Source organism: Notothenia rossii (genome assembly GCF_949606895.1).
Source record: "Notothenia rossii genome assembly, chromosome: 6".
In the NCBI taxonomy this organism is placed as follows: domain Eukaryota; kingdom Metazoa; phylum Chordata; class Actinopteri; order Perciformes; family Nototheniidae; genus Notothenia; species Notothenia rossii.
This window is the reverse complement of record NC_136909.1, coordinates 7,841,881-7,854,814: the sequence shown is the minus strand read 5'-3', so window position 1 is coordinate 7,854,814 and position 12,934 is coordinate 7,841,881. Positions and strand designations below refer to the sequence as shown.

The 12,934-nt window shown below is 38.4% G+C and overlaps 2 protein-coding genes across 2 annotated transcripts in view; both read right to left on the bottom strand.

Moving 5' to 3' along the window:
* The window catches only part of txnrd2.2 (thioredoxin reductase 2, tandem duplicate 2), a 38,731-nt gene extending 33,110 nt beyond the window's left edge, over positions 1 to 5,621 (bottom strand). Inside the window, exons 1-8 of the mRNA XM_079688051.1 lie at positions 5,508 to 5,621; positions 4,205 to 4,270; positions 4,054 to 4,110; positions 3,463 to 3,607; positions 2,823 to 2,897; positions 1,763 to 1,841; positions 1,369 to 1,431; positions 124 to 194 (exon numbers count right to left, since the gene is read on the bottom strand). Of these exons, the coding sequence (XP_079544177.1) occupies positions 124 to 194; positions 1,369 to 1,431; positions 1,763 to 1,841; positions 2,823 to 2,897; positions 3,463 to 3,607; positions 4,054 to 4,110; positions 4,205 to 4,270; positions 5,508 to 5,583 (632 nt within the window). The 5' untranslated portion in view covers positions 5,584 to 5,621. The remainder of the gene's footprint in view (positions 1 to 123; positions 195 to 1,368; positions 1,432 to 1,762; positions 1,842 to 2,822; positions 2,898 to 3,462; positions 3,608 to 4,053; positions 4,111 to 4,204; positions 4,271 to 5,507) is intronic.
* An 827-nt stretch (positions 5,622 to 6,448) lies between these two features.
* Positions 6,449 to 12,934, bottom strand: part of arvcfb (ARVCF delta catenin family member b) — a 275,952-nt gene continuing 269,466 nt past the window's right edge. Inside the window, exon 20 of the mRNA XM_079687092.1 lies at positions 6,449 to 9,485. The gene's annotated coding sequence lies outside the window, so the exon portion shown is untranslated. The remainder of the gene's footprint in view (positions 9,486 to 12,934) is intronic.

Genomic DNA, 12,934 nt, shown 5'->3' with positions numbered 1-12,934 from the left:
TCTGAAATCTAAAAGGGGATGTTTGTGCTGTGATTTCTAGACGCATTTAGATTTTTTTTTTTACACATATTAGCTCTTTTCCACACATGTGTGACACTGTTAGTATGTGGAGGGTGTACTCACGTTTTCCCAGGCGATGTTTTCATCCAGAAGATGTCGTCACTGGTCATGCCGTGCTCCATCGCTCCTGGAATCTGTAGCAAGAGTTAAAGATGTGAGCTAGGGCTGCACGATATATGTTGCCGTGACGATAATCACATCGCAGGACGTGCAATTAACCCTTTAACTGCCGGACCAAGAAAAAAGCTATGGAAAAATTATTTGTTTGCATTTTTTTATCAAATGGGCCACATATAACCACATATAATTCTTTTTATGAGCCTCTACCAACTGGTCGAGCTGGCTTTTTATGGTAAAAGTGCATTTTCAATAATCATCATATACAGTACAGTATTTGTATGCATCAAACTCAAATAAAACACAAACTGAAATACATTAGTTTCTTTTATGGAAAATGAGCAATATATACAACCAGATATATTCATAAAAGATAGTGAAAAAAGTTTCAAAAAAATAATTACACCTAGCTGAGGGGCTTTCTGTTCGAACCACAGTGACATCTAGAGGTTGTTTTGTGCATAACATGTCAACCAAAGGGTAGAGCTGGCTGAATCAGATTTTTCAACAAGATATCAAAGACACAAAATGTGCTCTACCAAATGGTGGAGCTGGCAGTTAAAGGGTTAAAAAAAAAAAATGTTGTGAGGACGTGCGATATTAAGTAGGCAAATCAACTCAAACACGTCATGTTACAATTATTGTGCTGCTTGCTACAAAAGGAAAAGTCGCGCGGCTCTCATGTCAGGGGAACTTGAGTGAGTGAAATGCAGGCTCTGCATGCACAGCAAACCACCAATCACAACCTTTCTTGATCAGATCACAGCAGGATAACCGAGCTAGCTCAGCTTGTTGCTCTGATAACTTAACTGACTAAAATCCGTCATCCGGGTAAATATTGTTAAACAAATATCAATTGTATAGCGTTAAAGTTCAAGAAAGGATGGCTTGCGGACCAAAAAAAACGGTCTTTTTTTCAATTCCTGTATTTTTTCATATCGCAGGGGAAGAAAATCGCAATGTCAGTTTTTTCTAATATCGTGCAGCCCTACTGTGAGCACAACTATCTACAGACCTATCAAAGTGCAACAAAAGAAGGCAGCTATCTTATGTGTTACGGCTTGTATGTGTCTCATGCTTCCACACCACATTTTGACTTTTCATTTGTTTCATCTTCCTGGTAACCAATAAATTCAAACAACACATGCTGACAGAGAAAATGAGAAACATGTCGGGGGTAATGTAACGTACATCTGTGGGGTATTTGGGCCGTCCTCCTGTGGCGATCACGATGTTCTTGGCCGTCAGGAGGGTCTGTGAGAGAGGAGGGAAACGTGAAGTCATAGCTTTTGTTCATATCCTTCAAAAAACAAGGAAACGTCAAATGGAAGCAAGTGGTCTCCACAGTATTCTGCATTCAGGCGATGATGGAAACTCTTTGAAATCACTGAAACAACCAACAGCAACACCATTCAAATGCTGCAAATATAAGTGTGGAAGCAAAATGACACTTGCATTAGGAATCAGTGATTATGTACGCAAGCACACAGTAAGATGCAACAACAACACGTGTCTTAAAAACGTAATTGTGTATATTTTGGTTGGGAACTGACTGAATGTGTGACTGAATGTGTGAGCAGCTCACCTCTTTCCCAGCTTTAGTCAGTCCTCTAACGGTGTGTTCATCCAGCAGACTCCCTCTGAGGTTCAGATACTTCACCTTCCTGTCAGACCCAATAGACCGCATGTTAATCCTGGTAATGCATCAAAGTAACGTCTGGTTTCATTTGTACAATTCAAGTTTCCCTTAGTCACAATTATTTTTAACCCACAATTTCTATTTTTAATAATGAACTTTATGTGTGCTACATGTTAAAAAAACATCACTAGAGCTCTTTTGCTTGCAGGAAAATCAAACGTATTTATCAACAATAATTTACGACATATTTATTCAACATATTGTATTTTGTTAATATTGTTTATATTTGATATACTTTATTTGTAATTGATAACTATTTTCCACATTCTAAGTATTTGTATTTTAATGTTCAGCACACTGGTCCTGTAACTATTTTTGTTCTCCGAATTTGGCATTACACACTTACACACACACACACACACACACACACACACACACACACACACACACACACACACACACACACACACACACACACACACACACACACACACACACACACACACACACACACAGACACACACACACACCTGTTTGCCCTGCAGCTGGCCTCTCAATCAACATCACTCCCTCAGCTCTGTGTGTGTGTGTGTGTGTGTGTGTGTGTGTGTGTGTGTGTGTGTGTGTGTGTGTGTGTGTGTGTGTGTGTGTGTGTGTGTGTGTGTGTGTGTGTGTGTGTGTGTGTGTGTGTGTGTGTGTGTGTGTGTGTGTGTGTGTGTCAGCAGAAACGTACAGCCTTCAGAAACATTTGGTTTCAGACAACTAAGCAAAAAGTTATAGATAGAAATATTCCAATGCTTGGTGGAAATGAGGGTTTTAAGAAATGTCATTATGGAAAAAATAAGCAAACATTGCTACAGTGGGCTGTAAGTATGGGACACAAAACTTCCACTGAAACTCCTTAATGGCCTGTTTCTTCCAACATTATTGCAAAAAACGAATTGTAAACTTTATCATCATAATTGAAATACATTTGAACAAAGTGCTCAGAGCTGGTGTCACCTACTTGTCCTGGAGCTGAACTCTGTGACCCCAGTTCAGAGACCTCACGTGGTTTTGAACAGCGTCTGCCATGGAGGCCCTGAAAACACACCAGAGGTTAATGAATGAATGAAATTAGAAATATTGAGCAAACATCCATTATTCAAATATGACAAAGTATATTTTTTGCGGATTATTTTGCCCTTAAGAGAAATGAAAGCAGTATTCACATCACTCACAGCTTTGGATTTGTAAATGTATATACTTTTCAGGATTCCTACGTAATACATTTTTGGGGGATAAGGTCAGCGCATCAAGCATAGAGTGAAATTCAAATAAAACAAGCAAATCGATCCCATTGCCATTAAAACAAATATATTTTCCAAACACAATTAGCATCCTTGTCCTTCTACACATTGTCACCACTAGATGGTGCTGTGGGGCTACTCATAGACTGATTAAAATGAATAAATATATGGGGAGAGTTTGGATTGACCTACCAAAAGCAAACCAAAACAATAAAATAATCCAACCACAATTAGCATCCTTGCATTTCTACATTGTCACCACTAGATGGAGCTGTTGGGCTACTCTTTGGCATTAATCCGCCTGTTTTGACTGATTAAAACAAGAAAATCTAATGGTTAGAGTTTGGATCGACCTACCAGTCGTGGCAGATTGGCCCCGAGATCTGCCAGCCGTACTTCTGAGCATCCTTCACCGCAGTGCCGAGGAGAGCGGCCTGGTGCATGAGCTTCTTAGGAATGCAGCCGACATTAACACACGTACCACCGAGACCCCACTTGGTGCCTGTTGGGAAAATCATTTAGAGAAGAAATGAATAATCGATGTCTATATACACTACCAGTCAAAAGTTTGGACACAACTGCTCATTCAATGGTTTTTATTTATTTAATTATTTTCTACATTGTAGATTAAGACTGAATGCATCAAAACTATGAAAGAACACATACCTCATGAAGCTGACGGAGAGAAGCAACATGGGGCTAATTTGAAGAATCTAAAATATAAATAAATTCTGGACACTTTTTTGTGTACTAGATAATTCCATATGTGTTCTTTTGTAGTGTTGATGTCTTCAGTATTAATCTACAATGTAGAACATAATTAAATAAAAACCCTCAATGAGAAGTTGTGTCCAAACTTTTGACTGGTACTGTATATATTCGACAAACAAATAGCCTTTTTGTAATTAACTTGGATTAAGAGGTTCAGAAATGACAGTTTTTGTTTACCTTTAGCAGTTGGCTCCACATAATCTAAAACAGCAACCTTCTGTCCCAACTGTGCCGCTGTAAATATAGATATATTGTTAGCGTATTATTAGATTTGCAAAAGCATACATCCCAGACATGAAAAAATAACAGGCACTTTAAAGGAACTCACCCTCTTTGGAACAGGCAAGCCCTCCTGAACCGCCTCCAATGACCACCAGGTCGTAGTCATACTTCCCTGTAGGGGCATATTGGATGATGAATAGTATACACAGCTGAATTTATATACCTTTAAGTAATTCATATATTACTTTTAAATGCACACATACATGAGACACACACATTTATATTAGATTACTGAAAATGCTAGTCATTTTAATAAGCAAATTATGAATAAGCATTTTAGATTACTAGAACAACTAAACTAAACCACATATCATGATGACAAACACTTTTTTATGGCATAATATATATATATTGGAATATTATTTTTAGTCAATAATATGTTAGCTATCCTGGCTCCAAAATGGCACAGACTGAAAACTCATCTCTTTCGACTCGACTTTGAGCGATATAATTACTAACAGAGCACTTATATACTAATAAAGGACTGGCTTATCTAAAGCCAGTTGAGTAGCACTTGAAATGTTCTGGCTCTATGAAAATGTACTGATATGATTCTGTTTTCTTCAAGTTTGTATCTTCTTGGTCGAATGCACGTATTGTAAGTTGCTTTGGATAAAAGCATCAGCTAAATGCAATGTAATGTAATGCAATGTACTATGGTCATTGCTTTATGTTGCAGCTTGTAGATGTAGAGCTCATTTTAATCAATTAAATTATTTGTATTTGTTACTTTACATATTGCTGTGTAGCCCTTTAAATCCCCACTAGACCAATAAAGGCTTATTATAATATAGTGAAATAATTATAAATGTTTGTATTGTTGAACTGAATCTGCTATGTAACTAGTAACTAAAGATAATGGAGGTATACTATTTGCCCCTAGGAGATGTAGTGGAGTAGAAGTGTAAGTGCCTCATTTTGTATTATGGAGATGTAGTCAGTAAACGGACTGAGTTACGTTCTACTTAATAAAATTGTATCTTGACACAGAAAATAAATAAAGGGTTGTGACTTTTTCTCCAGGTGAAGCTGCTGGTCACTAACCAGTTCAGTGTTTGAGGACTCGTACTGGTTAATAAGGCCAAAACAAACATCGAACCAAGCAGCCATTAGAGATGTGTTTTATGTAGTCTGCCTTTAAGAAGGTGGAAGGTCTGGGTAACCAAGGAAACCAGGTGAAGGTGACAGTTATTTCCAGGGTTACATGAACAAGTGAATCGACCACAAGTTACATCAGCGCTGCTGCTTTGTAAATGAACGGTTTGACCGTTTTATTTTGTATTTTTATTATCTATTAACCTGAGACAATTCACTACTTCTTAACTACTCAACAACTTATCCTTACATACCTGTCAGGTTTCTAGTTAAAATGTGTAAACAGTTATTCCTCTTCCACCGGTGTCTGCATCTACAGAGCGCCGCCATGTTGTTATTGTGAAAGGACCCCGGTCGGTGTGTGCTGCCCAGAGAAATGCCTGAATATAAATGTGTCGTAGGCTCCACAATCGAGTAAAAATTATACTTTTCAATAGCCAAAACAAATCTGTCAATATCTGATATATACTTTATGGTAAATAAGATAACACCCCCTTAATGTAAAGTTATATTATAAAGTATGCCGATATGGGGAAAATTAAGAAGGATATTAACATAATAAACCTGTGGAAGTTCATGTTCTTGTGCAGCTCAAGGCTGGAGGAGCTGGAAGGAATCTAGAGGCTTTTTCAAGGGTAATTCTGTAGTTTTAAGTAGATTACTTGACCTATTCAAACCCACAATACCTCTAGTGTGGCAGACCAAAAAACAACATAAGATAATTGAGGAACATTGTTGTCAACAAGAAAGACTGCATGTATTATTTAGTTTTAAACAATTGTATATTGAAGCTAACCTAAATCCTTAGGTTAGTTTCTAATTTCCACCTTCACTGAAAAGTGAAGACGGCTCATGGTTTACTGTACATGTTTCATAGCTTTGATATAGATATTTGCTTTTATTAAAATACATTTAATTTCACTTATTTGATAGTGGTAATCTTTTTCCAGAACCAGTGTCCTCCTCATTTGGGATAACACACAATCCTGACTGAAATGCAGACTGTTTCCTTGGAGGTAAACGTTTTGCCAATGTACAATAAATCCCATTTTAGTAATTTTGGTGAATTTACCAATCTCTGGAATGGGTTGTAATGAGCATAGTAGCCTCTAGGGGCTGCTGTTGTGACGTTAAAGCTTGAGACTTACTGGAAAAATAATAACACAATAAATAAGACACATAGTCAAGCAACACATTCTTTCCAGGCATGATTTATTGAAAACACACCAAATGTATACTCTACAAACCAGTATTTTTCCGTTATGTTTAACAAGCGTAATATTTGCCTCTGGGTATTAGTAAAATTAACATAATACATTCTGTCACTGTGGCATCGCTTCTGCTCGCTACGAAAGCATCAACAACTTTACTCCTCTAGGAAATCAAAACCATTATTTGTAATGACTCTATCTTTTTAAAAGTTTATAATACAATGTAACACAAGGCAGAAACCCACCGACAGTCTAACTACTTGGGGTCGGGGAGGAGGCAGGATGAATGAATGAGTTGATTGGAGGAAAAGGGGAGAGAGGGGGAGGTGAACAGACAGAATGGAGAGATGACAGTGGAGAGGGAGGGATATAAAATACACGTATCTAGCATGGAAAAGGTTAAGGCACATGATAGGTACAAACACATCTGCTACTGAGTAGTTCTTTATTTTGACGGTCTTGAATCAGATATATCTACACAGGTAGGTTCGTTTGATTCGACGCGTGACCCTGTCCTGCATTTATTTTACAGCACAGTTGCTTGGCTTTTTTATTTTGTAAATGTACAACGCACATTCACAAAACCCCCTTTTTGTTTTTATAAATGCATGTAAATACAACTCCAGATCCTTTGGTTGTGGTACTGCAAAGTGCAGTCAGGAACAAACAAGTCATATGTGGCAAAGGGTTCAGTATGGTCCAATGAAAGCACACACTTCTGAGGACACACAAAAGGGATGCTGGGTATTATTATAATAATTTTTTTTTAACCTCGGTAATTAAAATGTATACAATATACGTTTTTTTTGTAGTTTATTGATTTTTACCACAACATACATCTTTGTAAACACTGTGTAAAATATGCAAGCTTGATAAAGTCACATACGCCACAAAGAAAAGTCAATGCAGGCACATGCCATTCGCCTGGATGAGTGGATTCTCTTTCCTGGAAAACAGACTGTACACCTTTTCACTGGATTCAGGAAACAGTCTCACCAAGCAAGAGAAAAATGGCAATATGATTCTGTATCCCTCTGCTTCGCTTCGTCTCGCTAACCCACCCTTAAACGTTGTAAAAATATATACTATATGACCAAACTTGATGTTTTGATTTGTACAGTGTGATGCCATTTTTTTAATATTTTGTCTTCCAGATACACTCGTCCTCCGTTGCTCTCTTCTTGCACATGAATGAATATCCAAATGACTCCACAAAAAAACTGGCACTTTGAAAGAATAGAATATAAACATCTGTACAGTTTTCTTCATGCTCACAACTGAATATTCCTCTTTTAGATGCACCGGTGAAGGAGGGGTTAAGGGGTTTGCGGTAACTTGGTCTGAAAGCATCGGGAAGGAAAATGAAACAACTCTTATTAACACTCTCGTCTGTCTCCTTGTCTGACCTCTGACCCCTTGCTTTGAAGATGCAGCGGACATGTAATTCATCGCCTTTAGAAAGAACACTGTTAAACCTTTTTTTCTGTATTTTTTTTTGACAAATACAAAATATAAATAGGTGATCATCGGCGTAACTCGACAATATTCGACACACATTTAAGTAATGTTGTTATTTCGGTTTTACAAACATGGTGAGCCTTTACCAAATGAGATGTGCTTTCCAAACAATGTGATATTAATATACAACTAAGATTTTTTTTTCTCCTTCGTTTTTCCTTTTGACCCTAATATACATTTATATAAAACCCAACCGAAAAAAACGCTTTTAAATCTATCCTTTCTACAAGAGAACAATCGTCACTCGCCTCTCTTTTTCAGAAAAACACAAATCATTTATAAACAAAATGCCTCATATCCTCTTTAATACACATCATTGACAACGAGCGACCAGCCTGGAAGATTACACAAGTAACCACATTGTTGATGTTGCCGTTAAAGCGGACTTTTGCGATGCAGTGTGAACAGAAACCGTTGCTCCATCTGAAATACACACTCTGTCACTTTCCTTTCTCCTGACTCTTGACTTCATAAATGAGCTTCACTGTTATCCACTTCTTCTTCTTCTTCTCTTTTAAATAAACACCATGGCCGTTTCTCAATCTCGAGGAAATTTCAAGGATGCTACGTCATCGAGTGCCACCGAAGGACTGTTCCAATCTCCAGCGTACTTGGAATTCCACCGAGGCCGCGTCCTTGGTTTGGGGGTAATTTCAAGGCTGCACATGGGTAGACTTCGCATCCTTAAAATCCCCACAATGCTTTGCGCACAGACCAATTTCCCCAAATCTGTGGCGGAAAATGTAAGGCGGGGCCTCTCATACTGTATGACGCACACCTGCACACTTGCTAGCCTGTTCCACTCTTCGTTTTCCGAATGCCAGGAAGGACTCTTGCCTTGCCTTCTGAAGCAAGTGACTCGGAAGACATGTGCTACCAAGCAAGCATCCTCGCGATTGAGAAACGGCCCATGGATTGTAAGTCTATGTTCATCCGCTACGCTACGTCTCTTCTCAGGCTCTCCTTTTACTTTCTCCCAACAATCTTAAAACCAACATCCTGTGACCTTCAAACACACTCGTCCACTCCTCCTCACACCCAAAAGCCAAAGCTTGACATCACACCGAAAGTCCCAAAAACCCATAAAATTGAACTTATTTTTCTTCCCAAAAAAATAATCACTTGGCGTTTCTTCTCCCTTCCTTCAACACTTTCTTTTTCCTTTCCATCGACCCTTCGTTCCTCCACCAGCACCGGCCTCTGTCCGTTTCTTATCCTCGGTAGAGCTCAACACGAGTCAACACTGTAACATGTGGGAATGTAGATATGAGAAAGAAATAGCAGGAGTCACTTTTTTTTGTTGTTTCCTTTTTTCTGTAAAGCATGAGAATGCTGGCTGCTCCTGCTGGGTGGTTGCTGCTGTGGTCATTATTTATGTATTCCTTTTTTTAAATCCTCTTTTACTGTACAAAGTCCAACTCCAAAGATGAGCTCCATGTGAAATGGCAGTGGTGATGAGAGAGATCTCCTCTAGCTGGGTGTCGCACCGTCCTTACTTTAAGCCTGGAGCACGTGGACAAGAGAGAGGAATATTAGAACAAACACTCAAACAGTTAAACACAACAACAAGTGAAGAGTCTCAGTCCAAATGGCTGCAAAGAATAACTGCATTACTATACATAATATCATTGATAGAATGAGCTACATCTAATCTCTGCTTTTTCTTACTGTCAACACATCTCAATAAAAAGACCAATAGAGTGGCGAAGTCCCTCCCCTTCCGGGGGACCTCCATGGGACCTTATTTCGGAAAAAGTATGTATTGATCCCGTTTGAATTGTGCAACGAATTACACATATGATGTGTGTCAATTTAAAAGATCATTTTGAAGCCAAAAAAATAAAAATGTGCAGTAAAACTGTGAAGTAACACATTTGTTTGTGTGAAGCGCTCAATGAACTACATCTCTGGTCTTGCATACGCCACCAACACCAAGATGGCCGTCACGTTAGCACATTTCACCTCTTTCTTTCAGAATGAAGCGAAAAGTATTAAAAGAGGTGAAAATCACTACAAGTCTGGCCGGGTTGAGAGCTGTACATACACACACGCTGTACATACACACGGCTTTACAGGGTTTCGGTGAGTAACACCAGTGTAATGTGTAACGTTAATGTCAGCTAGCTAAATTCACTTACGCGAGCGACTCTGGGATTTGTAGTCTTTCTAGTTGCGTATTTTTCATAGTCTTACATTTCAACAGTTTTACGACAAACTCTGACTTTTTTTACATGGAAATGATTTTTTAAGATTGACAAACATCATATGTGTCATTCAAGGCACAATTCAAACGTGATCGAAAGATAATCTTTCTCTCCCCATTGACTTCAATACATAATTTTTCTGAAATAAGGTCCCATGGGGCGGAAGTAGATGGGCGTGACTTCGCCACTCTATAGCAACAATGAGTGTTTCAATGTAAATACTTCCCTACCCTGACTGTGGAGCTCACCACAAAGCACAATCATTCCTATTGAATATGTACATCTTTAAAGCTGAACTAATCAATGTATAAATACTAGAGTGGAAAGTTAAGCAGCAAAAGAGACAGATACTTCTCCTTCTTGGTCGATGAAATTGAGGATAAAAAGAAACTGAATATTTGATTTAAAATAATACAGAGACCAAAAAAAACAACTTTATCTTAATATTACATTTGCTGTGTTAACTGGCTAACACATTAGCACGGCAACTGACTACAGCCGCAATATGACCAAGTTGATAGTCAGCTTGTTTTGGAATATTGGCTGACTTTAAAGTGATATATTATTGTGCCATGGGTTTGCCTTTTAGACTGTAGCTTGTTGCGCTGCCCCCAAGTGGCCAAATCTACATGTTTAACATTCTGTATATGCTGCGTTTTTTTAGTTTATTCAGAGCTGCAGAATAAGACACAGTTGGCATGTTTGTAATTGGACCTCTATGGTACAGATATATCAGGCTTTGCTTCACAGAAAATATGTGTTGTTGGTCTTTACATTGGATTTGTTGAGAATATGACCAATACAGCTTATCAAAAGTATTTTTCCTTAACCATGTCAGACTCAAATGTATCTTTTACGAGCATTGTAAAATCAATGGATGTGAATTTAGAGTGAAACTCCTCAGTTGTGCTCTTATGACAGACAGCAATAAATCAGTGGGCATTATCTCAGTACTTGACAAATCACATCACTGTAGACAAATGCTTCGATGGTGTCAGTCCAGATGGCAAATGGAGGCAGGAGACAGCGAAACAGATGCTTAATGTGCCGGGTGAAATCTTTCATGTGCTCGATGGAGTGGAAAACTCACCTGATGGTTCATTCCTTTCATTAGCAACATGTATTTGTATTACAGACGCACATCATACATCTGTCTCTCTAAAGAGCCACCGTGTGATGTGATAATACAATGAATGGAGGTGAAGGAGTTGACCTGATGGCCATTGAGAGATAGGACATAGATAAGAAGATGAAGAGGAGGAGGAGGAGGAGGAAGGCAGTAGTGAGGAGGAGATAAATGCTGCTGCTGGAGACATGAGAATATTGAAGCTCAGCCAGATCAAGTCACTCAGTGGGGCATTACAGAGTGGGTTCGTTTTGGAGTTTAGTCAAAAACTGTATGCAAACCGTCAACAATGCACCATACGTCTATTATGTTCAGGTTTAATTGCATTACTAGTTTGGATTTATTTCCTTTTGGCCAACAACTAAGACATTTCTTAAATAAATGAAACTCAGATAGTCTTGAAGGTGTTCTGACAAAATAGTATTTCTCACACAAATCCTTCATTAGATGGAAGTGGTTTTAATTGTAATCCTAATTACTAACACTGAATAAATCTTTCTGCTGAAATACATTTGATTCTCTTGACTGAAAAAATACATTTCAGAAAACCTCTCAACAAAAAAGAGAGGCTGGATTTCTGTCTTCTGTTTCTTATATGGAAATATTCCCATCTCTGTTACATAAGAAGCTACTTAGCAATCATTTATACCATGAATGCTAACGAGAAATATTCAAATCAACTACTTCAGAGAAGAACTGTATGTAAACTGAATTGATGTGAGCTCACCCTTCATTACCTCTCTGCCTCGGACATATTATAATGTGGCGATAATGTGTGTGTGTGTGTGTGTGTGTGTGTGTGTGTGTGTGTGTGTGTGTGTGTGTGTGTGTGTGTGTGTGTGTGTGTGTGTGTGTGTGTGTGTGTGTGTGTGTGTGTGTGTGTGTGTGTGTGTGTGTGTGTGTGTGTGTGTATCTGTGCAAATCTTTTTCTTTCTCCTTCCTGCTTCTCATTGAGGGATAGCTGAGTCCCAGAGGATCCGTCTGAAGTGCAGGGAAATGATTCCCCTTTATCACTTGCTACCAATTTTCTGTTAAAGCGCTAAAATAAGAATTGGATTTTTATGCAATTGTCAGAATATAACAGGTCCATTATCTAAGCCCCGCCCACCTTATGTACTTTCTGTTCTCACATGTGCCATGAGGCAGTTTACGATAAGGGGACGAATAAAGGTTTATCTCACGTTATCTCATATCATTTCATGAGCTGATAATCAGGCTAATGTTAGCTCCAATTAAAACATGCAGGTAAGTAAAAGGGCAAACGTTATTGTTACTATTTTGTTCTGCCTTGTTTACGTTCATGTTGGACATTTTTCCTGCATGTTTTCACTTTTAATGTTACAATATATTAAGACAATGAGTGGAAATGTTATGCCGTGAACTAAGCCTTTTAGCTTTGAGCCATAGAATTAGTTTGAGTTAGTTGTTTGTCTGACTGTTTGTAGAAACATTCGTAAATTCAATTGATCTGCAAGTGATTGATGAGCATTTCAAGGTGCAGGGTGATCGAGTGAGAGGTAGAAAGGGAAACAAGCGGAAAGGATGAACAAACGAGGAATGCTGGGATGCAACACAAAAGGTGAAGGTTGTTACTTGGTTGTGCTTTTATTTGGTCAGACCTA